The sequence below is a fragment of the Amblyomma americanum genome, chromosome 1, assembly GCF_052857255.1.
Source record: "Amblyomma americanum isolate KBUSLIRL-KWMA chromosome 1, ASM5285725v1, whole genome shotgun sequence".
Lineage (NCBI taxonomy): Eukaryota > Metazoa > Arthropoda > Arachnida > Ixodida > Ixodidae > Amblyomma > Amblyomma americanum.
The window spans coordinates 227,734,833-227,762,179 of NC_135497.1; the positions used below are offsets into that span (position 1 = coordinate 227,734,833).

The window sequence follows — 27,347 nt, forward strand, 5'->3', positions numbered from 1 at the left end:
GCTAATAGCTGTGAGCTGTAGAAGAGTGAACTCCAGTTCCGCTCTCTTATGACAGCATTATGGGTCACTAAGCGAGGCTTGGGCTTAAAATAAAAGTTGTCAACTATGCTATTGAGCACTGAAACCGAGCTGAAGGGCGCATTTTGCTTTATTTAGAATGCATTTATTCCGCCAGCCAACTTTTTGTCCCGTTTCTCCGCTTCAATTTTTTTCTGAATATTTTACCACGCGTAATGACCGCACTCCCAGCATTTTCAGCTTTGGGAAAAAAGTGAATCCATTATGGAAGTCAATACTGCAGTTCCGAGAACACATAAATAATAATAATTGCTTTTGGGGGAAAGGAAATGACGCAGTTATTTACCTCATATATCGTTGGTCACCTGAGCCGCGTGGTAAGGAAAGGGATAAAGGAGGGAGTGAAAGAAGAAAGGAAGAGAGGTGTGCGGTAGTGGAGGGCTCCGGAATAATTTCGACCACCTGGGGTTCTTTAACGTGCACTGACATCACACAGCACACGGGCGCATTAGCGTTTTGCCTCCATAAAAACGCAGCCGCCGCGGTCGGGTTCGAACGCGGGAACTCCGGATCTGTAGCCGAGCGCCCTATAGCCACTGAGCCACCGCGGCGGGTCGAGAGCACATTCCACTGCGGCTTTGGTGAAAAGCAGGCTTGGACCAGCAACACACAGCGAGCGGCGCGCTGCCAATATGCTGGCAGGCGGCAGCTCACTGCATTAAGCGCGCCGTTGCGGTAGTTGCACATTATTGTACCCGAAGACCGCGGAATAATAATAATAATAATTGGTTTTGGGGGAAAGGAAATGGCGCAGTATCTGTCTCATATATCGTTGGACACCTGAACCGCGCCGTAAGAGAAGGGATAAAGGAGGGAGTGAAAGAAGAGGTGCCGTAGTGGAGGGCTCCGGAATAATTTCGACCACCTGGTGATCTTTAACGTGCACTAACATCGCACAGAACACGACCGTTCGGCTGCGTTTTTAAGGAGGAAAAACGCTAAGGCGCCCGTGTTATGTGCGATGTTAGTGCACGTTACAGACCCCCATGTGGTCGAAATTATTCCGGAGCCCGCGGACACAAAACTGAAAATTTGGGTGTTAGATGCATTTCCACATTAAAACCGCCGCAGCTCTTTCCTACTGCGCTGAGACAGTATTAAGATGATGATGTCCTCAGGCTTTATGGCACATACCCAAAGCGGGGGATTGGCCAGGGTGCATTGCTGATACAAACGCACTCACGGGCAAGGAGTGGAGTAATTGCACAATTTTGTGACCTTGATTCGAATTTGGATAGAGACAAAAAACGGAAATCAGTGCCCAGTATTATGTTGTTGTTGCCTTGATTACATGTCAGATTATGTTTTCATAAGTCTTCTTTCTCTTCTCGCGCGCTCTGGTCAGCTCGAGCCTACGTTCCAGCGTGAGCGCGCGACGCATTGGCACGTAGTCGGGGCACCGTTGGTACACGTCGGTCGAGCTTCCCCTGGAACACTCGGCCTTCCTGCAGCGGCTGCTACTCCGCTGGTACTGCGAAGGCGAGGGCTTGGACGCCAGCCGACGGCAGGGGCCGTTCGGTGTACCGAGACGCTAGAGTAGGGAGGCCCCCGCGTCTTCCTCATCGGCGACGGACAAGATGGCATCATCGGCGGCAGAGAAGATTGGTACCACTTACACCTTGTACGGCTTTGGAAATGACCTTGACTGGCGCCAGACTTGCTTCTTGGAGCCATTACCGCCAAGTCGCTACTGTTCGTACTGCGGACGAGTGTGCGCGACCATGATGATGCTGCCCTGCTCCCACATCGTCTGCGCTGGTTGCTACGGACAATGCACCAGGAGCTATGCCTGCGCGCTGGATGCGCAGCGCTTCCAGCAGCACGACGTAGCAGTCATGATCTACTCGAGCCAAGACCTGGCTTCAAAACACGTGAGTAGCGACAACCGGAGCTGTTTCGTTAGGTCTCAGCAGCTGTAAGTGCGCCGTAGACAACTTGCAGAACGCCGATCTAGATCACACCTGAAGCGTACAATGGCTTGTTTCTGGGCTGGTTGCGTCAGCTACGGAACAGCAGCACAGTTTGACTAGCACTAAACAATGCCGGGACAGGATAATCCTTGTTCTGTCCTCCGCTGGTTCGTGCTTTTAACCTCAAATAGCACGCAAATTTCGGTCCGAAGTGAGACCAAAGTACAAGGCTGGTTTCTTTAGAATAGCTTTTTTAAGCGACAGCTGTTAAAGGACCTACGAAATGGTTTTGAAAATGGCTACCAAATGTGTGCATTATGCAGAGTAAACAACGCCATTGAGCGTACATGTTGCGTACGAGTTTTCGAAAGTGAGCCGACCATTATTAAAAATTTCCCTTCCCGCGCCTCACCGCGACCACCGGCGCCCGTCTTCCGCGTAAACGCTGCTTTGCGACATTTGCCTTGAACATTTGTTTTTGAGGAAAGGAAATAGCGCAGTAACTGTCTCACTTATCTCGGTGGACACCCGAACCGCGCCGTAAGGGAAAGGATGGAGGGAGAAAAGAGGTACCGTAGTGGAGGGCTCCGGAATAATTTCGACCACCTGGGGATCTAACGTGCACAGCACACGGGTACTTTGCGTTTCGCCTCGACCGAAACACGGCCGCCGCGGCTGGGTTCGGACCCGGGAACAGCAGCTCAGTAGCCGAGAGCCCTAACCACCGAGTTCCTAACGTCAATCGTGAGAGGGCTGTGAGCGGCTCGCCAAAAACCACAAGGATGTTCGTAGACAATGGAGGCAGGAGCGCGGCCAGCTGGCGACAACACCGCGTCGCTCCCGTACATTCTCCTGCCCGGGAAAGCGACGTGGGCAAAAAACAAGAGTAACCAGTCGAGCTAAGGATGTGGGGCGGAGTATCGCTATATATTAGTGCGAAATGATTTCTAGCCGCAATCTCCGGGTTTCAGCGGTGTCCGTCTGTGTGAAGGCTCACTGGACACCTAGCTCAGTCGCGCTGGGAGTAGGCGGTGGCGTACACCTACCAGCGAAAGGCGCATAACTGGCTCCCTGGGTCAGCGGACACGTTAATAGCGCGTTCAGGTAGTACAGTGCGCGTCACCCATGTGTAGGGCGCTCGAGCAGTGCGCACCTGGTATCGAAAACTAAAATTACAGAGCAGCTCCCGATTTCTGGCAAAAGTGCTTGTCTGCTTTGCCGATCTACTTGGCACTACTTCCGAGCAAGTGCTGCCTCTGGAACCTAGCAGCTGCGACAAGACTGGATTTGTTTGCATGGAAGTGACGACGTGTGTATTCGACTAAATATGTAGCGCTGTTTAATTTCAAGAAAAATTTCGAGCTTAAATTCGGGCATCAATTAAGTTTCTCGGGAAAAATTTTTGTACTTTGTTTTTTGGGCAATTTTTTGCAGCACAAGACACTTCACTATAACAGTTCGTTTTATTGCTAGACAAAGTTGCTCAATTTCTTGCTCATTCTTTCATTAACATGGAAATCGCAGGTTCCACTAAAAAGTGTTTAGGATTTTTTTTCCCTTAAATTTCTTCGCATACATTACCATTCTCCAACTGAACCCTCCCTTGTCTGAGCAAGACTGGCCTGCCTTTATTTGTACAGTGCCAAAACATTCAACATCACAGCAACCATTTTGAACACGCGAGATCTTTTGATCAGGTCTTGATCAACGTGGGTCGCTTCTTCAGTGACTCCACTAAGCCGTCTGGTTGTTAGCCATGCTTTGGTCTCTCGTTTCTAAAACGGCTTTTTCGAATGCACCTCAAAATTCATCAGCCTCATGACAATGAGCTTTAAGAGGTTTAAGATCCAGTGAAGTAATGACACCTCTCTGGAAGAAGTACTAGATATCCACTATTTTTCTTGCGGCGTCCTCATAGAACTTTGTGAAATGGAGAACTAATATCGTCTGGAAGGCCGATTTTCGGGGAGGAATGGGGTTTAACGTAATTAAGAAATATGTTCGAGGTGCAAGAATAGGGTAAAATCAGGTTCTACCCTAAAACGAATGGCCTCATGTACAGGCGGGCAATTTAGCGACAGCATTATCGCCTGCCTGCGCTGCACTGGACCGTACCTGTATAAACGCAAGACATCACCCACCTCCATTGCCAGAGTTGCAAAACACCGATTTGTATTTGGATTGTGCACCACCCTAGCTATCGCTGAAATAAGCAGGAGCCACAACACGAAATTAACCAGGGGCGGGAGATAAACCTGAGTCCCCTAGACTTTGTTCATTTTGTGTTAAGAATACCACCGTTACGGAGCTCGTGCCCTTCTAGCTATTTCGCTGAACCAGCTTCTTATGGACCCTTTGCAAAAGTCCGGAAGAAGTGCACAAGGGTACTGCTTCCCTTCAGCTTTCCTGCAGAGCAAAAAATCATTCCGTGGACCTGCCCCAAGGGCAGAAATTGGTTCCAGTGCTGGAGACACAACAAGCATCATGCTCTGTATGCATCCCGAGGTTTGCATTGCGCAGAGGTTTTCGCCACGCTAAGAAGCTGACTTCAGCTTTTCGCACATCAACTGGACGCTTTTCAGACTCACTCCCAACCTCTTTACCTACAGCTGTGTACAACGGAGTTGAAGCACTCGACTCCGCGCTTCGCAGTTATACGTGATGCCTAAAGCCTGCTTCCGTTCGTGGCGTGAGCAGCTGGGCTCAAAAACTCATGAGCTCAAACTATACAACCACATTTCAGCACCAAGCACAAGCGAGCATGGCATGAAACATTGCCGCGAGCACCTGTGGCTATCGGAGGTCGACAATATAAAGGGCGTTTCACCTAAGACTTCACGCAATTTTTAAAAGTAAGCTTTTTGAGTTAGAAGAGCGCTTTTTTTGGCATACCATTGTCAGTGGTGTAGTACATCAGATTACAGCTAAGACGTGCTAACTAGCAGGCTGGTTAACCAATACTGAATAGTCGAGTATTACTGTCAGACTCCTTAATTACTGACAGGAATGTAGCCCATCGTAATATCCGCATCAGTTTATAGAATTTCGAAAACGCGGTTACCCTCGGCGCTGTGGCCCAACAAATTTTGGCTACTTCGACAAGTTACGTGCACTGGAGATGTTGCTTTGCCTGCAAGCTTCTCGGAAGAGCATGTATTTTGGCGCGACGTAGCCAAAATTTGTTGAGCCACAGTGCTGAGGGAAAGACAGTCTTCGAAATTCTAAAAATTGACAAGGATATTAATTACGGTGGGCTACTTGCCTCTCAATAATTATGGAGTCCAAGAGTAATAGTTAAAAGTTAACTATTCGATATTGGTTCATCAGCCTGCTAGTTAGAATATTTTAGCTGTATTCTGATGCACTACACCGCTGACAATGCTATGCCGAAAGAAGCGCTCTTCTAACTCGGACTATTATTGAAAATAAAAGGCTGAGCTGCGTCGCCGTGTTTCATCATTTCGGCGCCACATCTGTAAAGTCAGGTTAAACACCTGTATACATAAATGACCACATGCGATCACATCCCACGGCGATTCTGGCCGGCCGGAAGTGAAAACTAGCTAAAAGCAGACTCCTGCGAGCCTCACAGTCAGCACGAGCTAAATTTAGTGCACCGCTGATCACATTGTCGACTCAATGACCACAGGGGGACCTGTCATGTTACTTTATTTTGCAACAGACAAGGCTAGAACCCATAGCAACATATTTCGAGGCAAAAGGAGATCGGAGTAATGCAAAAACGGTCAGCAACAGCTTATTGATGCTCCAAATTGTGCTTATAGCGGAGTCGTAAGACAAACTATTGCTGCGCTTCTTTTTGCTACTTGCAGATCCAATGCTGGAACGCCGACCGAGGATGCAAGATATCAGGACTTTCATTTCAGATCGTTGAACATTACCATAAACAGTGTGCACACCACCCCATAAAATGTCCCCGATGTAATCAGGCAGTCTCTCACGGGGAGGTGGTCACTCACCTCGCATCGAGCTGCAGCCAGAAGCCAGCTGCACTTCTTGGTGTCCAGGACACTCTAAAACACCTAAACCCAGCCGACACTAGACGTCCAGGCGCTGCCGGTCCCTTTCCCCTCATTCCTGACCAACATGCAAATCTCGAAGTTGGAAACGTTGCTTCAAGTTCCACGGCATTCACCTTAGCCTCACAACAACACCGCACAACAAGCACCTCCCTTGTCCTTCCCTCGCCGCGCCAACCTGAACCGCTCTGCGATTACCGTGGACAACCACCACCTGCTCATGACATCTATGAGCCAGTGTCCCGCTACCTACGCGAAGCCCCTGCAGCCCATGCCGAGCTTCCAGAGAACCCAAGCTGTGACACCCAGCGCAGGGACTCGATGGCACGGCGTAAAGCGCCTGCTTCCATGGAACTTGAAATCATGGGGAGGCTGGAACACCTATCAGAGCCAAAGTCGGACTTCACACTGGAAAGTATTCAGATGCAAGGAACATCGCCACACAGTGCCAGTTCATCACCTGAAACAACGCGGCCCGGGAGATATCGGTACCTGGACACCGCTGCTACACTGGGGGCCAGAACGTTGAGCACACCCAAGTTAAACGGCGGCAAAGGGGCGATCCCTGAAGCAAACGTATCAAATGCAGCCACCGTGCAAATGGACCACGCATACATACCCACTGAAACAGCAGTTCGTACTCAAGATACTGGAGACGGATACAAAAGAGAAGAGTACAATTCCTCCCAAGACCAACCAGCTCTGCCTGAAAAGCCTCTGCTGCCCTATGACAAAGATAAAAGTGACGCCAAGCTCACGAGCTGTACGGGAAACGACGCAACGCAAGCTGCACCTTTAGTCGTCTCACAGCAAGGAACAAGTGCAACTTCTGCACCTAGCGACGTGAACAACGAAGACCTGCCATCGCTGGTAGAACGCTACGTCAACTCCGTCTGTCGCTTCGTGAGCACGAATTTTGACGAAACAGACATCGCAAAGAATGCGCTGTGCAAGCTCATGCCGGAAGACCTCATCTTTGTCTTGAAGACTTCGGAGGAGATACGGGCACAAATGAGCGAGGAGGGCACTGCATTGAGTCCCACGCGTGGCACAGTGGGAGAGGCACTAAAAAACTTGTTCCAGGCTGCTCGGGAACATAACATAGAAGGCTGCAAAGATGTTTTCTCGCAAGAATATGTCGCACAGAAGATAGACAACCTCATCAACCTCGCAAAACTTGTTTTGAGCCAGCACAAGCTTGTCTCAATGCCTGTGCAGTGGTACCTCCACAATTGGTCAGAACTAAAGGCCAGGGCTCTCGCTGCAGGAGAGGCAGCAGACTACTTCCACAATATTAGTGCCACATTCTATGGCTACACCATTGTACCCGGTCTGTTGCTGGAAAACACAACTGGCACACTACGGCTTCACTTCTCCTTCTACCTACAACGGGGAGTTTATGATAGCTTCCTTGAGTGGCCTCTCAAAAAGGAGTTGACACTGAGCATTGTCCATCCCACAGACAAGGGAAAGGTACGTTTCCTGGTGGTGGACACAAAGAAGGGTCAGGTAGAGGGTTGCACGAAACCCGAAACTCAAGAAGGAAAGCCCATATCCAGAGCTAAAAGCATAAAGGCAGATTATTTCGACACGAACGGGTACGTCGATGGCAACAAGCTAATGCTGAAGTTTGAGGTGAAGTAGTAGCAATCGTCCAATGGCCTGCATGTGCGTCACTTCGTTAAACTATCCTTAAAACCGACGTGCGCCCTTTACAGAGGCTGCATCCAATTGTGGAAGCAACTAAATTTTTTTTTTTTTTGCGAGGGAGCAGGAGCAATCAGGCAGAATGGTGTCTCAACTCTGAATCTTGCATTTGACCAAGGGAAGAGACTTTACACCCAAGATGAGAGACTGCTGGCTGAGGTTTCAAAAATGCCACAAGTTTCTGCTACAAATCTGCCAGTGTTGCACTGCTTTTTTTTTGCCACAAGTGCAGCCTACATACTTTTGTGTTTGTGCAGCTTCTTTTGACCACCCAACTTTCTTGTAACCTCTGTGTACATGCATAAAGGTGTTACTTTATGCTCTGAAGGTGTAAAGTTACTACACAGGAATTGCTTTTAAGGAGCACGATTCTGTCACCACTAATGCGAGAAAGCTGACCTGCACCTCCACCTGGCAAGCAGCAGCTACAGAACCCATTTCATTAGCAGTGTGCCAGTGACAAGGCCAGCAAATGCGGCACCTTGGCATCCCAGGTTTGTGTATGGCATACAGGAGAACACCTCTATAGCAAAGCGACTCTGGCCAGCAAAAATCTTTACTACCTTTACTGTATCAGCTGTTGCTGATGGCATGGCTCCGACGACGCTCTCTGGTAATTAATTGGCTACTTACTAAACACAGTGCTGATTTATAAATAACAATACCTTCTATCCTGATCTGTCACTTTACGTGAAAATTATTTACTTTCAGTTACCACAGCTCATGCTATCTATTTTTAGATTGTGTTTGTCTTGTGGAAGTATTGCAATTGCACACATACATTGCGGCTACAAACATAGTTTGATTCCATGCGGAAACCAAAGTTTTGCGTGAACAATGGAACATTTTTAAGTCTTAGCATCGTTTAAGAGGTAATAGTTAAACACTTCCAACACAGTTAAGGAGCGGCAGTAATGCTCACGCAGTGCTGCCACTTCTCAGTTTTGCTGTTGCCATGCTGCAAATGTTCGCCCTTTTCTTCCCTTCTCTACTCCTCGCTGCACTTTTACTGTCATTTCTCACTCGCCCGCACTGCTTTCTGCATTCATAGCCAGATACTTTTTCCGTGTGCACTGCGGCTTTGTCTCTCAGCCACAAGAACTTCCAACTTCCGAGCTTGGTGGTGAAGCTATCTCAATGAGCATGTTTTTACAGTCTTTGGCATCCATCTGCCTCTGAATGTTGGCCTCGTGCGTGCCACGCTGTTATCACTCTGCGGGAAGTACAGCCCCCGTCAAAAGTATACAGCCGAAGAAATTCTCTTGTAAGGTGTTCAGTAGGGCTCCCTAGAACATCTAGCAATCCAAAGCTTGGGAGGACCGACTCAAAGCTATTAATCATTCGAGATTACTGTCATTGAGTATGCATAACCAGGCAAGCTGAAGGCATATATTAAGGGTCGCCGTAGGCAGACCCTCTTTAGTAGTAGAACTAAAAAAAGTAGTCTTCTATGGGAGGCAAAATGAGACTGCAGTTTCACTTTACTATATCAGAGTTTATTATGGCAGGATTCTACTGCAAACGAAGATTTACAGCCAACCTCTCCACCGACTGCCCTTCCTTGAGACATGCGCACAAGCTCCAAATTTTAAATTGTGCAGTTTAACGTCGTGAAGAGACACATGGGCTACGAGGAATGCCATGGAGGGTTCCCTATTTTGACCACCTAAGGTTCTTTAATGTGTGCCAACATCAAAACGCTGCCAATATTGAACCCGGGTCCTTTAGCTCAGCAGCAGAGCATGAGCAGACATGAGCAGTTTCAGAGGTGAACCGTTTTTTTTTTTTTTTTTTCCACAATGAATAAAAAGCAGTCATGGCACACTGGTTAAAGCATCCAAATACCTGGTTTAAGCCTGCCTACAGAATGAGGGCTTTTCTTTGGAGTTGTATGCATACATGATCAAAGCGCTCCACATGAGGCTGATTCTTGAACAAAGACTTGAAAGGCGAGCTTTCGTACCCGCAGTGAAACTGCCAAAGTGAGTTCAAAGCAGAGTACTACTTGCTTACCAGCTCCGAAACAAGACAAAAATATGGTTATATCAGTTTATTTGACGTCAGTCCAATGTGAATATGAAAGAGGGCTAAATGACGTCAAAACAGTGGCAATGAGCTTCTGTGGGTGCAGTAGATGTGGCAAGCCCAAAATCCCCCCCCATCTTATTAACACTTCTAAAAACTCTTGCGTCTTACGCCACTTTTGGAGTCCCTTTAAGCCCAGGTGTTTTCTTCTGGGAAGGTGTTGCCTTGGGTGTTCCTTTAGGTGTTCCCTTTGGAGCTTCTCCAGGTGTCTTTGCACCTCCCTTGGGCTGCCCTGGTGTTTTGGGGCCTCCCTCCTTTCCTGGTGTCTTGACCCCCTTCTGCTGGCCCGGTGTTTTGGGTCCCTTCTGTTGCTGCTGACCAGGTGTCTTAGGAGAGCCCTGGTGAGCAGGAGTACCAGGCTTCTTGCCAGGGCTTGAGCCTTTTACAGGGCTCTCAGCTCCTGCTTTCTGTTTGGCTGCTTTCTTGGCCTTCTTCCTCTGGCCCTTTGAATCAGCCTTGTCACCCGTAAGCTTCGTTGCAGCACTGCCACGAGCCTTCAAATTGGCTGGTTCTGCATAGCAAATGGTGATCAAAGGTGAGAAAGGTGATGGAAAGGCAGGGAAAAAAATCAACCCAGTTCTCCGGTACTAATGTCAACCAATACAGCATGCACATCCTTCATACCAGCAGTAAATTCACGTGACTTGCTCATGAAACTGCACTGTGTTTTCTCTTTCCCACATCATTAAATTTTAACAGCTGACTGCACATAACAGGTGCACTAAAAGAAATACAGTATACTCAATAATTCCAACTCTGACCGAATTTTAAAGCCACTGATTTCATACTGCGGTTGCTATTAAATTCGTTTAATATAAATTTTTTGCTTTGCTCCAACACTTCTGGCACCCAAAAGACCGGCGGCCAAGGTACGATATGTCAAGATTGCAGCGCCGCATGAGCTAAAAAATTCAGCCCTTCCTCTAACCGGCCAACTTGGACCTGGCCCAAAGGGGAGTTGTGTAGAGGTCAGCTCTCCACTACGGCATTCCTTATAACCCATGTGTCACTTTTGGCACATAAAACCTCGCCATTCCAAATCCCCCCTCTCCTCTTGGGCACACTATGTTTGACAAAGGCTGTACAGAGTGTCATCTTGCCCCACTCACTGTGGGAACGAGAGCTCATGGCAGATAGTATCGAACCCAACTCTGGCGATATGCAGTGGCTGCTTTTCGCAGTGTGGCGAAAAGGTGAGCTGCCTTGACTACTTTTGGCAGATTGAGGATTGCACCTTCCTTCAAACTTTGTTTCAGAAATTGGCTGTAGAGCTTGAGGCTATCTGCCATGTGCTCTCATGTTCCTTTCATAAAAGATGATGAATATACATATATCTAAGCTATCATTGTGCACTTGCTACAGCATTGATGTTGATTTGAAACTTAAGCTACTCTTGATATATAGTTTGAAGGAATTTAACCCAAGACCAAATTTATATGTCAAAGTGCACTCTTAACCAAAGCTAATTTGGTACTGTAATAAAATCGTGTCAAACTAAATTATCAAGAGTTGTTCCATGCAGAATGTTTTAACACTTTCGTGACCGCACCTATTCCCGTCGACAGTATGTTATCGATGGTAGAAGTTTGAATTTTGGCGCCTCTCCGAGCGTTATGGACAGCTCTTGCCGCCTGGCGTCAGAGCATGTTCACCTTCGGCCATCCATTCTGCGTACAGCCTCCGGACGTTACCTTTAAATGGCTTGTTCAAAGATACGTCAAGAGGCTGTAGCATTGATGCGAGGCCGCCGGGTATAACAGCCAGGTCCGTGCGCAGTTCCTTGAACTTCGCCCGAACCGACTCTTGAAGATGGCCCCGAAAGCTATCAAGCATGAAGGAGCGACGGAAAAAAAAGCGCTCCCGGTCGCCGCCCCCACACAGTCTTCACCCAGTCCACCATAAGGTCCGCGGTCATCCACCCCTTTTCTTGGATGCGCACGTGTATACCAGGGGGGAGTTTTCCTTTCGGGAGGGTCTTCCGCTTGAAAATGACGTACGGTGGGAGCTTCCGCCTGTCCGCCGTCACGACTAGCATGACCGTGCACCTCTGTTTTTCGGCACCTGTAGTCCTGACGTGCACAGTCCGAGCGCCTGTCTGTTCGACTGTCCTGCTGCTGGGCATATCGAAATTCAGCGGAGTTTGGTCCGCGTTCCCTATCTGGGAGAGCAGGAAGTTTTCTCCTGCCGGATCCTGACAACGAATCGATGGAAGTCCACTATTTTCTCTTCATAGGCTGCGGGCAGGCGCTGGCAAAGCGTCTTTTGCCTCCTGAGCGAGAGTCCATTGCGCCGCATAAATCGTGTGGCCCACCCGTTACTAGCGCGGAAGTCTTGCACCGGGATGCCCTCCTTTCTTGCGATTACGAGCGCCTGGTTCCGTATAAAATCAATCGACACAGCGCACCCATCCGCTCGTCGAGCCTCGATATATTCCAGTAAAGAGGATTCGACGGCAGGAAATTTCCCAGTCTTCGGTCCACGGAAGGCCCGGTGCGTCTTACCAGTCGTCTTGAGTTCGTCGTGCTGCCGTCTCCAATACCGGACGCAAAACTCGACGCCGAAGTGTCTGCTGGCGGCGCGGTTGCCATGTTCCAATGCATACTCAATAGCTTTTAGCTTAAAAGCAGCTGTGTAGCTTGCGTAGCGTCCAATGGCGAAGCGGCACAAAGAGCACGATGCAACACGCAAACAAGGCAAACGAGGCCTACGAGACACCGGAGAGCTGGAGACACCTTCGCAAAATGGCGTAGCGGTGGTGAGTGGATGAGCGGTAGTGGCGGATGATAGCACAATACCGCCGCCTAGTAGCACGCGCGCCCAACCATGGCAGTTAGTTGTGGCCGCAGTCAATAGATGGCGATCGCTACGACAAGCAGACGGCTCGCGGCAGTAATATTGGGGGGTGCGACGATTATGCGGGGAAAAAAAAATTTTCCAATTTTTGATAGCCAATGTGGGGGGTGCGAGCATTATGCGAGTAAATACGGTACTTCAGCGCACCTGGTGACAGGAGGAGAACTGATGTTTAAAAACGAATCTTTGTACAAATGCACCTAGCCAGACAGGCTGTGGGAACGGCTGGATTGGTTGAGGCACCAGGAAACGAAGCTGCTTTGTTCTTGCTGGCGGTGGTTAGAATCCTGCTCGGGGATTTACTTTTTTCCTTTTTGAATAACATTGCCATGACGTACACGATACAATGTTCCAAGTAGCTTTCCACCGGCCGCTATGGCAGCAAATGGTGCTGGCACAAGTTTCCTACCCATGATTTAGCCCCATATGTAAAAGCACTAATACTCACTGTCTTTGTGAAGAACTGCCAAAGAAAACTGTAGGTTCTCTCCATCAATGGTCCGGCACTTCGGGTTCTTTAGTGCTTTTATAAGTGCGTCACTGGACGGGAACTTCACCTGGGCGTACCTATAAAAAGAAGATAAACATCCCATGAGCTCCCAACATATAAAGTGCACGCATTTCCATGATGTCCAAATGCAGGACAATTTGCCATAACATGACCGTATATGCATCAACCGAACCTTCGTTAGTTTTCAGGAGACAGACCATGCCCCTAAATTTTAACAGCCCCTCTCCCGATTCCCTCCTATCAAGTAGGCACCAATACTCTGTTTCACACATAGCAGGCAATGCTGCCAAATCTAGTGCACCCGTTTGTTCAGGCCATGTCCACAGTCAAAGTAGTTCACCATACAACCAGTGAACACAAGAATACCGTAAAAACCTGCATATAATACAAAGTTTTTTCCTATAATTAGCGTCCTTAATTTCCGCCTTGCACTATTTGCGGATCCGAACAAAAATTTTCGAAGTTGCTCGAAGTTTCGGTTTAGTTATTGCAGCGTGGCTACGGCTTGGCTTCATTACTCTCGACAAAGAACTTCACGATGTGGTTTATTTGTTGACCCGTTGGGTGTGCCGTGTGCCTGTTGACAACGCACGTGCTCGCAAGTAAGCCACGCTTCGTGAAGCGGATATTTTTTTGGGAGCAAGATGTCAGGGTCTCGAGAACAGTACTCGGCTGCTTACAAGTGAAAAGTGATTTTAGCTGCGGATAACATCGGCAACAGTGTGGCTGGAAGGCAGTTTGGTGTCATCAAGGGAAGCATTCGTGGATGGTGATGACAGAAAGAAGCCCTTTTCACATGCAGCAGAACGCGACGAAGCTTTCACGGCCTGAAGAATGGCGCATTCCCAGAAATTGAACTTGGCCTGACGGAGTTCATACGGCAACAGTGAGCCGTGCACCTAGCTGTGTGCGTGGAGCTTATGCAGGCAAAAGCTAGAGAGCTTGCAAAAGTAAAAGGGCTACCACGCTCTGCCTTCAAAGCGAGCAAGCACTGGAACCATCGCTACATGTGCCGTGTAGGCTTTTCACTACGCCGGCGGACCTCGATTTCACAGAAGCTGCCTGCAGCGTTCGAAGAGCTGCTTGCGAGTTTTCAGCGCATGTTATTTCTTTGCACAAGTCGAAGAACTTTCTGCTGGGCCAAACAGGCAATGCCGATCAGACGCTGGTTTACCTAAACATGCTAACCCCCCTAACCGTGCACGAGAAGGGGTCTAAACAAGTTAGCGTCCGGTCCACTGGCAATGAGAAGACGCGAGTTAGTCATGTTATCGAGCACGGCAGATGGTCGCAAGCTCCCACCTTACGTGATCTTCAAGAGGAAAACAATGCCGAAAGGTGAGGAGCTTTGTTCTCGACCAAACACTCACATAGGCTTCAAAAACACGAATCATATGTGCGCAGTGTAATATGGTTTTACAGGTGCATTACCTCAGCAGCCTCCATAGTGTTGACTGCTACCCATGAAACAGTATACTAGTTCCACATTGCTCAACCTACAAGTAGAAAAATTAAGGCACACAATACCATGACTAGGTGCAAGTGTGCTATTCACCAATGTTCCTTCAGGCTCCCTAAAACAAGGTGCAGTGGGAGGGTGAACAACAGTTAGCTGTCCACTTGTAGTGTTGCATTAGCAATGCCCATTTTGCTACGAACCCGCATCCCGCATAGGTAGAGATGTCCACAAAAGCTTTCAGAACATAGAAATTACAGAACACTACAGAAAAGCAAAATTATAGAACAGCAAGTAGCAACGAAATACTAAAGGGTGCATTCTGAACTGCCCTGCACAACCTGTGTAATGCACTGGTCAGTGCCCGGCCAAAAATTAAGGCAAGAAAATTCAGTGTTGTCTTGGTTTTAGTTTTCTGGAAACTGTGTGCACCTGTATGTTAGCCTGCTAAATATACTACAGTGAACACTCGTTACTACGAACCTATTTTTTCAGACTTACAAATTTTGGAAATATTTGTCACCAGAATGCCTATATTTTCAATATAAAAATATTTTACAGCAATGAATTTCAATATACTGAATATTTTAGAATAACATGCATAATTTATTTGGTCAACCATAGTGAAGGCACCTTGTTGTTACGAACTTCGCCCAGATCAAAGGCACCGAAAGCACAACTGAGGTGATTTACAGCATGCAGCTCAGCTGATAGCTGTTATCAATTTTGTGCTGGAAGCTAGATGCGAGGACTGTTAAAGGGCCACAGAAAGGGGTGTTTGAGATTGGGTTTAAAATGCTTCCACTATGTAGAGTACAGGCCACTGAGCATCCATGCCGCGTACGAGACCTCAGAAGCAAACTGGAAATTTACAATGCATTTTCAAAAACTCCCACTTTCGCACCTCGTGGCGCCACATGGTGCCGGTCTTTCGGCCGAAACCTGGCATACGACAGACATGTCGTGCAAGTGACGTCAGCAGCCGGGGGTTATCAGTGGTTCACAGCGCCAAAATCTTTTAGGCGTCACGCGCTACCACGGCCGCTGCCACTCTGCGTGCGCCGAAGCCGGCGAAGGTAGGGGAGGGGCCGAGTAAGTGGAGTCGGCGGAGGAGTGCCGCCGTTTTGGCGTGCGAGAGGAGAGGGAAAGGCATGAAGAGGCAGAAGTTCTAATTCTGTCTGCATATAACTCAGCTTCCACAAAATGCATTAAAAAATTCTTGCTCGAGGATAATTATGAAGCAGCATCCTTTAACAGGCCTGACGGAAAACAGGACTACTGCCCAGGACTTTTGTGAATGTAGGGCAGATTAAAAAAAGATATTCTTTTTGTCAAGTGCAAATGCCATACAGTGATTTTCACAATCTTTACATGAACAGATTTCTGTAAGTTTTGTGTTAGTGTGTTCAGCAATAACTGGGCTGCATGCTAAAGCATTAAATTTTTCCATATGATCAGTAAACAAAGGCAGCAGAGTAAGTAAAACTTTGAATGCAATTTTCTCTGCTTTGTTTTTGCGATCAAATGCCTTTGCCTTACGGAACTTTTCATAATGTTTGCATGGAGTGATTTTATTTAACTTGGCATCATTCTTTTCAGCAAAACCTCAGCAACATCCTAAAGCTTTCCGTTTTTCATTATACGATAGACTAGCAATTAGGCCAGATGTAAGCTAATTACTCCCGCATTGTTTCTTTCTTACTTTGTTATTCATTCATGACCTATATGATCATTTTTTTTTCATTCAGATATCTCAAAAACAAGAAAGATGGTGCTCAAGGGTAGCCTCCCCCCTTAAAAGGTTTTCTGTAACATCAAGTGCAGCGCTACTTCTGTCTTTCCTTGTGTACAACATGACTTGTTGCCAATTTTCAAATGTCAAATGCACTACAAACTGCTGATTTTCTAAACACTGATAGCTCCTTAAAAACAACTAGGGCCATACTCTGCAGCGATCCATTCCATTTTCCACTTTATATGGGCCTGCCAGCAACGTGGCAAACGCAACAGCAGGTGGGAAAGCAAACAGCCAATCACAGACGCATCTAGTCTGGTCATGGCGCCGCCGCATGAAGTCGGCGGAGTCACACAGACCATGCTGCACCAATTAGTCACATAAACTAAGCCCAGTTTCTCTGCCAAGACTGGATTTGCGGCGAGTAAGCTCGTCAGGCATGTCAAATATGTCGCACTTTATCACCCATGGCCATCTGCTCTGGTACAGTGGTGCAACATGGGCTCCACACGTTTATGCAAAAGTAAGTGGCTTCATGGACGTGTTCGAGTCACAACCAGCGTGACACTTTCTCTGACGCCCTCAAGAATGGCAGCAGTGACCAATGGCAGCGGACCAAATGGAATGGAGAAGAAATGGATTGTTACAGAATATGGCCTCTGGTCCAGCAACAGCTTTCCTCCACGTACACTAAAGGAGGAAGAGTGTGTGGCAAGGTGGTTCCTCCCTAGCAGACAAACCACAAGCGAAGATAGCCTTGCTTTTTCTGTTGCACCCATAGGCACAAGCACCCAAGGCAACAAACACCTTGGAGGCCATTTTCAAGACCATGGTGCTCAAACTGCCACACTGTATAGAACCCCTTAGCTACCCAACCACCTTACTTGCATTCGAGTATAGGGAAGGGAAACAAAGATGGCATCAATGGTATGAACAGCAGTCACTGCTGCCAAGAAATGGCAGACAGAATTTGCATACAGTGTAATCCAGTTATAATGATACCGGATATAACGATCTCACTCATAATGATCAAATTTTTTTTATTAATCTATTCTCCCAATGCCCCTTTTCAGAAATAAGCCATATATAACTATATAATCATTGACAAAATAAAGAATACAGCAATAGAATGCAGGTCGCCCGGAAGGTGTTTATTACAAAAATTTGCGTGGAAGTTTGAAAAAAAATAAAATACTTTAAAGCAATTGACATGGTAAGTGCAACAAACGAACCGGCGTGGCGAAATAGCACTGTGCATGGCCTTTGAAACCAAGCGCTAGCACTGTTCCAATCGCTGGAGGGAGAAGGGAAGAGCCTGTCTGGCCACTGCCATGCAACGCTTCCTCACACAAACATAGTTTCCGCCCGTTGGTGCGTTCATGAACTGGGCACACAGCGCGGACCTTGGCAGTGCGCCACGATGCTGGGTGCCAATAACATTCCGGTATATTTATGTTTTGAGAGGAAGCTTCTGGGGCATGGTGCTCTCGATGAACTTAGCAGAGTGCCAAGATGCCATGCACCCATGACAGGGGTGTTGGTGGTGGCGGCTCCATGCATGGGGAATGCGTGAGTGTGTTCTTGGTGTCTCATTTTCTTTGCCAGTCCAGATATAATGATAATCTGTTATAACGATCGCATTTTCCAGTTTTCTCAATATTGCTACAAGTGGATTGCCCTGTACTACATTCCATGTCACTATCCTGCTACTTTGGACACTGACTGCGACAAAGGTGGCCACAAAAAAAATATGTAAGCACGCTCTTTGTGCTGGCAAGTATGATTGCTTTCAGTGTTATCAATATCGTTGAATTGTGCGTATTCTACTTCATATGCTTTGCCTAAGGACACATTAGCAGTGGAAGTGCGCTGCAACTTTAACCGATAAAATGCTGCGCTGCCAAGCAAAAGACAAGCACCAATTGCCAACCACACTCAATGCTTCCCCTTGCAAGAATGTGCCAAGCTGGAATTTTAACAGTGTCTTCCAACAATTCTAGAGGCTGCTGGATGGTATGTGAGGCTCAGCAGAAATAGAGCCAAGTCAGGAACCAATATTAGCATTTTCCATTATTACCACAGGAGGTTGCATCGGGATTGTTGATATGAGGGCAACCTCTTCACTTTACTTCTTGAAACCTTACCTCCCCATATGGAGCAAGCACAAAGCTGAAAACTCACCCATCAGGAAAGGCTTTGACCACATTGCCTGTGGGAAAAAGAGAAGCGAGCTTCTTCCTATTCTGGTACTGCTTGGGCACTCTCCGCACGTCCAGAGTATCACACAGATACATTGGGCGAAGTGCCGGGTTGGTCCAACGTTCTCCACAGTAGGAGGCTGTGACCGGACTCCCCTTTAGTTTGGCTCCCTGCAGTGCCTGCACAGCTGATGTAGCTTTCTCCTTGCTGGCAAACCGCACAAAAGCGCACCTACAAAGAGCAAGAGTACTCACTCAGACAGAAAATGCATAGTACAGAAGAAAAAATCTTTCAGCAGTTTTTTTCACGTGGTCCACACCTCATATACAGTCAAACCCATTTATATCAAACTCAGAAGAAATTATCCGCCACATCAAATACAGCAATCCTTCGTTATAAAGCAATCACTTTACTCGAAATTCCTTCCAGTCCCGACCTAAATGCATGCATTTTAAGCCACATTACTCGAAGCGCACGATGAGCTTGACTTGCTTAGAGAGAAGTAGCGAGTAGAGACATCACCGCCGCAGAGCGCCGGCGACCTTTTTGCGCATGCAGTGTCAAATTAAGGGGGGAGCCTGGTCTTGACAAAAAAAAATTTATTAATGAAGTCACAGTTAAGAAACCTTCAGGGAACATGTATTTCTGTGTGCCGATTCTAAATATGTCATTTAATTTCATGTAAAACAATTCCTTGAGCACTTATGTAATTTTTATGCATGTATCTTGTGAAGAGCTTTGAAAAAAATTTGCTGCAGAAAACTTGCTGATATGTATGCCATTGGGTTCTCTTGATACTAAGGAATGCAATAAGGGTAAAATTGTCTTCCTGCCTATCATAGAAGTTAAGTTATAGGGCTTTAAAGTCGCTTCAGAAATGCAAATAAAAGTGTGTATTCTCGTTTCTGAAGTGGCAGCTTCAATACCCTACAACTCAAGTTCTATGATAGCCAGAATGATAATTTTGCCCTTATTGCATTCGTTGGTATCAAGACAACGCAATGGCATACATTTCAGCGATTTTCCTACAGCAAATTTTCTCCCAAGCTCTTCGCAAAATAATTGCGCAAAAATTACATAAGTGCTCAAAAAATTGGTTTACATGAAATTAAATTACATACTTAGAATCAGCACGCAAAAAAAACATGTTCCCTGAAGATTTCATAATTATTACTACATTAATAAAAATAAAATTTTGTTTTCAAGACCAGGCTCCCCCCTTAATACCGCCGACAAATTAGTCTCATGAAGGCACAGAACAGGCCACAAAACTGCCAAACCCACGACCGATGACCTGCCTAGTAATGGGTACCAAGCCAGTGCCAAGTGACCCCAGCTGTTAACAGCCAAGCGAACGGAAGATGTCAAATTCCATGGTGCAGCGCGCCCGAACCGTTAAATCTCGGTCGCAGCCGCATCGCTGGTGTCTCCCGTGATAGAATCCACACGCAACTAAAGTTTTCATGATGCGTTGCGATTCCAGAAAACCCCGGTCTCTTGAATGCCAAAATGTGGCCAAAAGACCGCAGGCAGACTTGCGCCGCAGCATTCCATGCGGTGTACACATCCCATGTTTTACCACTCTAACGAGCACTTCTGGCGCTGAAACGTGCCAAAAAGCACGAAAGGAGTGCCCCTCCAATTATGGGCCCATTCACAATTACGAGTCACAGGGGTTGTGCGACGACTTTAGTCAAAAAGTGACAGTAGCAAACGGTCGGATTGGTTGAAAAGCAACCGTCGCAGGTCAGTCGCTCGCTGCTAGAGTTTTCAGCATTGCGACTGCGAGTCGCAAACCGCTGAACCAATCAGCGAGCAAGCGAGCCGAGCTTTCAGCAACGGCGCCACCCACCGGGAAACGAACTGAGCTTTTCCCTGGCTGCCGTAGTAGTTGCTAAGCCTAACCATTTCACATCGGCCAAAGCAGACAAAGCTCTCGAGAGCGCGCGAACGTCATTCTCGAAAGTTTTCACTTCAAACAAGACGACCCGCAAGTCGCGCTTGCAAGTGTGAGTGAACAACAGTGTTGTCAAGTTGCTGCCTGGTCGCATGCCCTTTTCCATGCTCGACACGAGGACCTGCATTAACAAATTGGGAAGACGACTTTGGCGAAGCCGGTCTAGAAATTTGCTCGCCGATCGTCATAATCGGTGTGCATCGCAATAAAACACCGCCCTTAGCTTCGTTGCACTTTTGACGGTGCAAACCAGCCGTTAACTTGCCGAAAACACGAAAAATCTGAGCGTCGCCAGCGGCGAGTAGGGCTGTCAAACATGGTGGGTCAACTCAACCATGGTGTTTCCCCAGCGATTTTCTTGAGTCGGTCATGCACGACTCGCACCATCCAACTAGACAAACGGTCTAAATGCGTGGTAGGGTCACAGAATTTTGTTCCTAGATAGCTGTCAACGGCGCGAACGCGACGCTGTGCGAACACCGACACTCGAACAGTAGGATTAGCACAGTGTCCTCGATAATGGTGCTGTGGGCCTTTGCAAATGTCTGCTTATTCTTAAAAAAGCTTTCTTTTACTGATAAATTACTATAAAGACCCGCAAGAAATGACCCAATTAGGATATGTTAATTTGCCATATAGTTCCTTTCAGGTGAGGTATTTGAAATCTTTATGTTCAAAATCAGCATCCTATGATATACCTGCATGCTAAGTTTCATCAAGATATGTTAACAAATAAGAAAAAAAGTTTTAAGACCCTCATACCCCCTTAAGCGCTGTTTTTAGCCGCAGGACCACGCACCAGCCAGGCAGACTTCTCTCTCCCCTTGTTAAACTGGTTGATTCGGTGAAAATTCTTTATTTCTGGAATTATTTTCTTTCTTAGCCCTGGAGTCTTGTTTCGCGACGAAAAATTATAGTAAAATATTCAGTACAATTTATAAATTACACTTTTTAGATGTGTGGTTGTCAAAAATTGTGAGGTAATTTCTTTGATTTCTTTGAGGCTTTCTTTGAGTTCAGTGCCGCATTTCTTTGACCAAAGCGCAAGCAAAGAGGCCAAAAACAAGGGAATGAACGTTAAGGTTAGTTTTCTGACCTTTGACATATTCTTCGATTGGCATCACTCATACCTTCATAATCTCATAACGCATGAAAATATAATGATCCTATTTGTCGCAAACAATTTCTGAGACATTGAGGAGTGGAATAAATCTCTCAATTTTTTTTCCCCTACACGTGCAGTACTACGTTAGTTATTATTGAAAGAAACATTTTCATGTAACTATGCATGCAGAAGTACATGATCATCTAAAAAAAAAACTAATAGCGTCATCATACGGAACAGGGCTTTGTGAATATGCTGGCATAAAAAAATTTACGCACTTTCTACTCAATTGTTTAAGGCCTTGGGGTGACTTGACGAGGGTGTTAATTATAATTACTCAAGAACTGCACCAGGTACAGCTAAAAATAAAACACATGGCTGAAACTAGCATAGCAATTTCGTATTTGCACCAAATTTAGTTACATATCGCATGCATAAATAACGAACACACTTTTCCTTGTCGCATGCCCTCTCAATCTCGCCACGTGTCTGTTAGTAGCACGCCTGAGGCTGCTTCTTTCCGAACAAGCTTCATGATCATGGACTACATCATGAAACATGACACATGCATGATGCAATGAAAAAGTATGTGGCTTTTAGGACACTTAAGGTACGCTATTCCAAGCACGACAACGTGATCGCGCAAGAATTTACCAGACTTCTTTCTACTTGAATCAAATAATTACGTCAGTCATATCGAAAGGGCTGCAAAACACCGCTTGAAAGGATGCGGAAGTTTGCACTCCATGGTTGCCTGTTTTCTGTAGCTCGTTCATGCCAAGGCTGGCAGCACCGTTTGCGTGGTTACAAGAACGATGTGAACACCCAGATGACCCAGCGATGCTTCATCAATAGCCCTGCAAAATGCAGAAGCCTCATAATACGCTACATCAGTCACTTACTGGTGCAATCCTAAAAGCATCCAGATGCACTCAACTCTCAACAATTTAAAATTCAAAGGGAGGATTCAGTATGCAGAGTTTGAATTAAAGGGAGTATTTTTAATGAGACGCATGAGAGTATAACAAAAGTTAGGAAAAAGATAACCCATCTCAAATTTTTGCTACCGAAAAAAGGTCGGAAACTGCACTACCATAACAAAGCAAGTACCTGACAATATAAATTAGAATACAGACAAAAGCATTTTTGCTGCTAGTTGTTCAACAGAGGCATAGTTAGCAACAACCAATATTTAACAACTGCCTATTCCTTTGCATAGCTAGTTATTAAACAGAGGCATAGTTAGCAACAACCAATATTTAACAACCACCTATTCCTTTGCATAAACTCCATAATCCAAAACTTAAGATTCTTCAGCATATAGCAATGTTAAAACAATGTCACAGACCATCGTCCACTTACTGCAATATAATGCTCACTAAAAACACCCTCTCAGCTGCCATGAAGACTGTTAAAATGTATCTCGTGAAAATTACAGCATGTAAACCAGCACCCACACAGAAAGCAGCCAAATCTACTCCCATGTTTTCTGCATACTTTTTCTTTGAACTAAAATTTCTGAGCACTTTGTTGAAGCCAGTATAAAAAATCTGTGCCACTTACACAAGCTTCCTGCCCCTAAACTTCTCTCGCACTTCAACAGCATCTTTGCAGAGGGCCTTGACATCGCCTGTTGTGACGCCATCACCAAAGGAACTCAGCTTCACGTCGCACAGGTCTCGAGACTCTGCACACAAAAGCAAGCCACAAGCCATCGTTGCCTTGCAGAATGCACCTTGAATAGCAGTAATTAGCACAAAGGTTACGGCCAACATAACACACAGGGTACCATGATACTCCTCTCCCCACCACAGGATTTAGAAGCTTCATGGCTGGCCCTAACTGAGGTTCTCAGCATTGCAATCGCATCCGCGTTCTCTTCACAACACCATTATTATAAGTGACAATTTAAACTTAGAATAAACGAGAAACGAGAAAGCAACACCTTGCACATGTATGCAAGTTCTAGAGGAAAGCCCACAGGCTTTGGAAGCCTGCCGTTCTATGGGAAGTCCTTGCACATCATAGTCTTGGCTGTTATCGCAACAGTGGGCCGTGGCAGCATGTTTTCTAAGCCTGATAGCACGGAGAAAAGGGACGCTAAAAAGACTGAAAACTGTACCTATACTCAAGTTTCATACATCTGGTGCAACGCTGTCAAAGCTAGCGTTCTTGTTTGTGTCGCTCACATCCGAGATCAAAAAATAGCTCGTTTCTTGTGGCAAGCGAAAAATAATAAACTGCCTGCTGGCTTATTACATGGTGCATTTCTTATAAGCTTGAATAGATGCGCTCTTATTACTGATAACACTGTCGCTTTCCTTGAGACCACGCAGCCAGAAAACAAGTGCAGAGTAACACTCTTCCCTTTATTTCTTCATCCGGACTACCTCTGTACCTTTTGTAGCATTGCGCCTGATATGAGAAATGGTGTACAGGATAGCCTCACTCAACTGTTCTTTCATTAAGGGGGGACACTGGTGTTCAGGGCCGAAAATACGTGAAAATGTCAATTTTTCAATTTTGTCATATTCGCATTCGCGAGGCTCTTTTCCACTGACAAGTGAAATTTGGAGCCCGAGATTTAAGAAATTGCCCGATGAACGTGCCGTCGCGGCACACAAACTCGCGAGGATGCACCAAAATACGCCCATTTTTTATGCCTGTGCAATTCAAAACCATCTGCCATAATGCTCTCTCTCCGGTCTCGTTTGATAGTAGAGCTCGCCGGCTTTCTTTCACGCCAACGTGGTGGCCCCTGCGCCTGTACAAAGCCGTGAAAAACGCCAAAAACAAAAACGAAGACTCGCGATTGGCCGCCTGGTACCACGTGGCAAAATCTGCGCTTTATTGGCTAGTTTGAATTTCCCGCCAATTCCAGTCGTGTTGGGGTGCCACCATTTTGAAAAATTTATCAGCGTGAGCAATTGCAAAGTCGAAATGGGGAGCTTGCAACGTCGATAAATGCGGAAGAAATAGGCAGCAGGGTGGAAAGCTATGATCTGTGGTCGTCAGCGCCGATGACAACGGGCAACAGCGTAGCACATGTGGCGACAGACCACGAACCGCTGCGTTTGGCATGCAGTAGGGTGAAGTTGGTAATCGGCAGTGTCGACCACGGTTCCTTGCAGCTTTCATCGGCGGCACTTCATCGGATGGCCGCCAGTTTCCCGGTGGCATCTGCACGCGAGTGAGCGGTGCAGACAGGAAGCTTTCGACCGCGCGCGACGCCGCGGGTCGGGTTCACAGCGAGGGTGGCATATCTCAGATACACAAAACCTTCGAAGAACCGCGTGGTGGACTCCGAGCAGTGATGCCTGTGACTAGAACAGCAGCGTAGCGGTTAAATAGGTGGCCTCTTTTTTTTTTCTTTCCATGTGGCTCCAAGAAATAGACTGGTTTTTAAATATCTCATGAATTTGTTTATTTTCTGAAAACTAATAGCATATTTGAAATCACCTCGGAAAACTTGAGAGGAGTGTGCAGTTTCATCAAGATTCAACCAAAAACAAGAAAGTTAATGCAGTCAAGAAAAGGAGTTGCACTGAGGGAAGGTGCCAGCACACAAATGTGCAACTGAAAATGGGCAGCAGGCATGGAGAAAGAGCAGTACGGGCGAAAAATGTCACTCAGATTACATGCCTGAGGCTTGTTAGCCATTTCCATGTGCAAACATGCCATTTTTTTTATCATCTCCCATGAAATTGAGTTTTCTTAGTTTTTGTCATGTTCTCAAAATGTGAATTTTGGACTCCTTTCAAGTTAGCAAATCCAATATATCAACGTCTATTGAGGATAGAGCAATAATTTTTTTTTTCAGCATGAAGTCAGATATGTGTAGCACACGTTGGAACCAGATTTCTTATTTTCTCTCTAGAATGGCATTTTGTACCGTGTTGGCATGTTTTGACCCCAGAAATTAAATCTGTAATAAAATAAAAAATAATCATCCAATCAAAAAACTGCTTGCAATATTGTGTTCCTTATTCTTTCTAGTATCTAGCAAAGCATAAATAGCAAGGTTTTGTTGAGCGGTTATTTGCTATTGTATTCGCAAACTTTAGTGCATTGTTTGTAATTATCTTAACAACTTAGTCCACACAAAAAATAACTACTTTTGGAATCTGAACAAAAAACTACATAGGCATGCAAAGTTCTATTAATTTTGGTAGTAAATTAAGGAAAATGGCTTTAAGACCAGTCTCCCCCCTTAAACATTGCCGAGATCAGTTTCCAATGGCGACCTATCAAATCTTCACACTTGACACCTCCGCTGTGTCACAGGTCTGACCAGTCTAGGTCAGTTGCTGCATAGCAGTTAGTCTGTGCAAATATTCTATATACCGTATTTACGTGCATAATTTGCGCCCTCGCATAATTTGCGCACCCTTATCACCCGTGTTTAAAAAAAAAACATTTTTTACTCGCATATTTTACGCACCGCGCTGTGCTAGACCACTATCATGCACACGGGCTCTACCCTATGGCTCTACCCAGTAGCATTCGACTATGCCTCGTGTTTGTTCGGAAGGGTTTTTGAATCTTTTGTGCACTGGGCGTTCATGGCGGTGTCAGAAGCCTCTGTCACAATCGCGGCGGCACCAGCGGCATCGCCACTCGGAACAGCCAGCAGCGCTTCCGGGGAGGATCAGCAGCTGATAGAAGAGCCAACACCGCTGTTTGTTTGGCTGATGCATGTGGCTCGACTGCCTGCTACGCTTTTCCTGGTGGCTCTGACTGCTTGTGTTCGGTCGTGTCTTGCAATGGGATATCACAACTATACGGCAAGTTTCAAACTGCTTGTCAGCGCCTTATCACGGCACGGAGCAGCGAAGCCAGCGAGAATAACCGCATGCGCACAAGTTTGCCCTAGACAACAATCGTTGTGTCGGCAAACTTGTGCGCACGTGACTATTCTCGCTGGCTTCGAAGCGCCGTGATAAGGCACCGACAAGCAGTTTGGTCGACGCTCGCGCGGTACTGTTAACGAATTGTGTGGTGTGATAATTGATTTATTTATTCGTGCTTGCTATCCCGGACGAAGTTGTGAAAGCAAACTTACGGAATCCGGAACTACCGAACAATTGGCTGGGCCGCAAGCGATGACGCTGTTTTAGCGTCTTATTCAGCTTCATGCATGCACCTTCATGCCATCCCGCAAGGGGGAAGGGGTGGGGGGGGGGGGGTGCGCGGCTTTTCATTTAGAGGGAACTTTTTTTGGGGGGCGGCCAGCGTGGGGTGCTGACGTAAATGCAGCAACACACACTATACCTATACTGCGCGTTATGACCTTTGTGCAGTTTCTTAAGTCGCGCTCGCGAAATCCAAGCGTAATTTGCGCACCCGCTCCTTCGAGCCCTAATTTCTGAATAAAAAGTGCGCAAATTATGCGCGTAAATACGGTAATTTCTAATATTCTGCCAAATAGCAAAGTATTCAATACTCGTTTCGATCCAAATGTTTGATATTCGAAATCTCACAGTATTCATCTCAAGCAAATAATATATCTAGAATGCTTGCTTCATGTGGCTTCGATACAGTACACATCCTCCGGGATTGCATAGCTGCACAAATAGCCAAATCCTCGACCCCATGGACACTTCCTAGCTGTACACGCCATGTGCCTGCATGCCCATGTGTATGCCTGAGCCAGCCTGTGCACGCACACAGCAGCACATGCAACCAGGCACGAGCGCAGCACCCACATCTGT

At 46.5% G+C, this 27,347-nt stretch overlaps 2 protein-coding genes across 2 annotated transcripts in view; one reads left to right on the forward strand and one right to left on the reverse strand.

Moving 5' to 3' along the window:
- Window positions 1-1,468: 1,468 nt before the first annotated feature.
- Window positions 1,469-8,062, forward strand: LOC144095493 (uncharacterized). The gene is made up of 2 exons (XM_077629218.1): window positions 1,469-1,949; window positions 5,822-8,062. The coding sequence occupies exons 1-2, from the start codon at window positions 1,656-1,658 to the stop codon at window positions 7,670-7,672; spliced, it is 2,145 nt and encodes a 714-aa protein (XP_077485344.1). The 5' UTR covers window positions 1,469-1,655; the 3' UTR covers window positions 7,673-8,062.
- Window positions 8,063-9,770: 1,708 nt separating this feature from the next.
- LOC144114713 (uncharacterized) overlaps window positions 9,771-27,347 on the reverse strand; it is a 44,965-nt gene continuing 27,388 nt past the window's right edge. The window contains exons 6-9 of the mRNA XM_077648614.1: window positions 23,200-23,323; window positions 18,557-18,805; window positions 13,122-13,240; window positions 9,771-10,331 (exon numbers count right to left, since the gene is read on the reverse strand). Of these exons, the coding sequence (XP_077504740.1) occupies window positions 9,928-10,331; window positions 13,122-13,240; window positions 18,557-18,805; window positions 23,200-23,323 (896 nt within the window). The 3' untranslated portion in view covers window positions 9,771-9,927. The remainder of the gene's footprint in view (window positions 10,332-13,121; window positions 13,241-18,556; window positions 18,806-23,199; window positions 23,324-27,347) is intronic.

Coding starts and splice junctions, on each gene's coding strand:
- LOC144095493 (XM_077629218.1), top strand. CDS start 1,656: ATGGCATCATCGGCGGCAGAGAAGATTGGTACCACTTACACCTTGTAC. Junction 1,950..5,821: donor AAGACCTGGCTTCAAAACAC/GTGAGTAGCGAC, acceptor TGCTACTTGCAG/ATCCAATGCTGGAACGCCGA.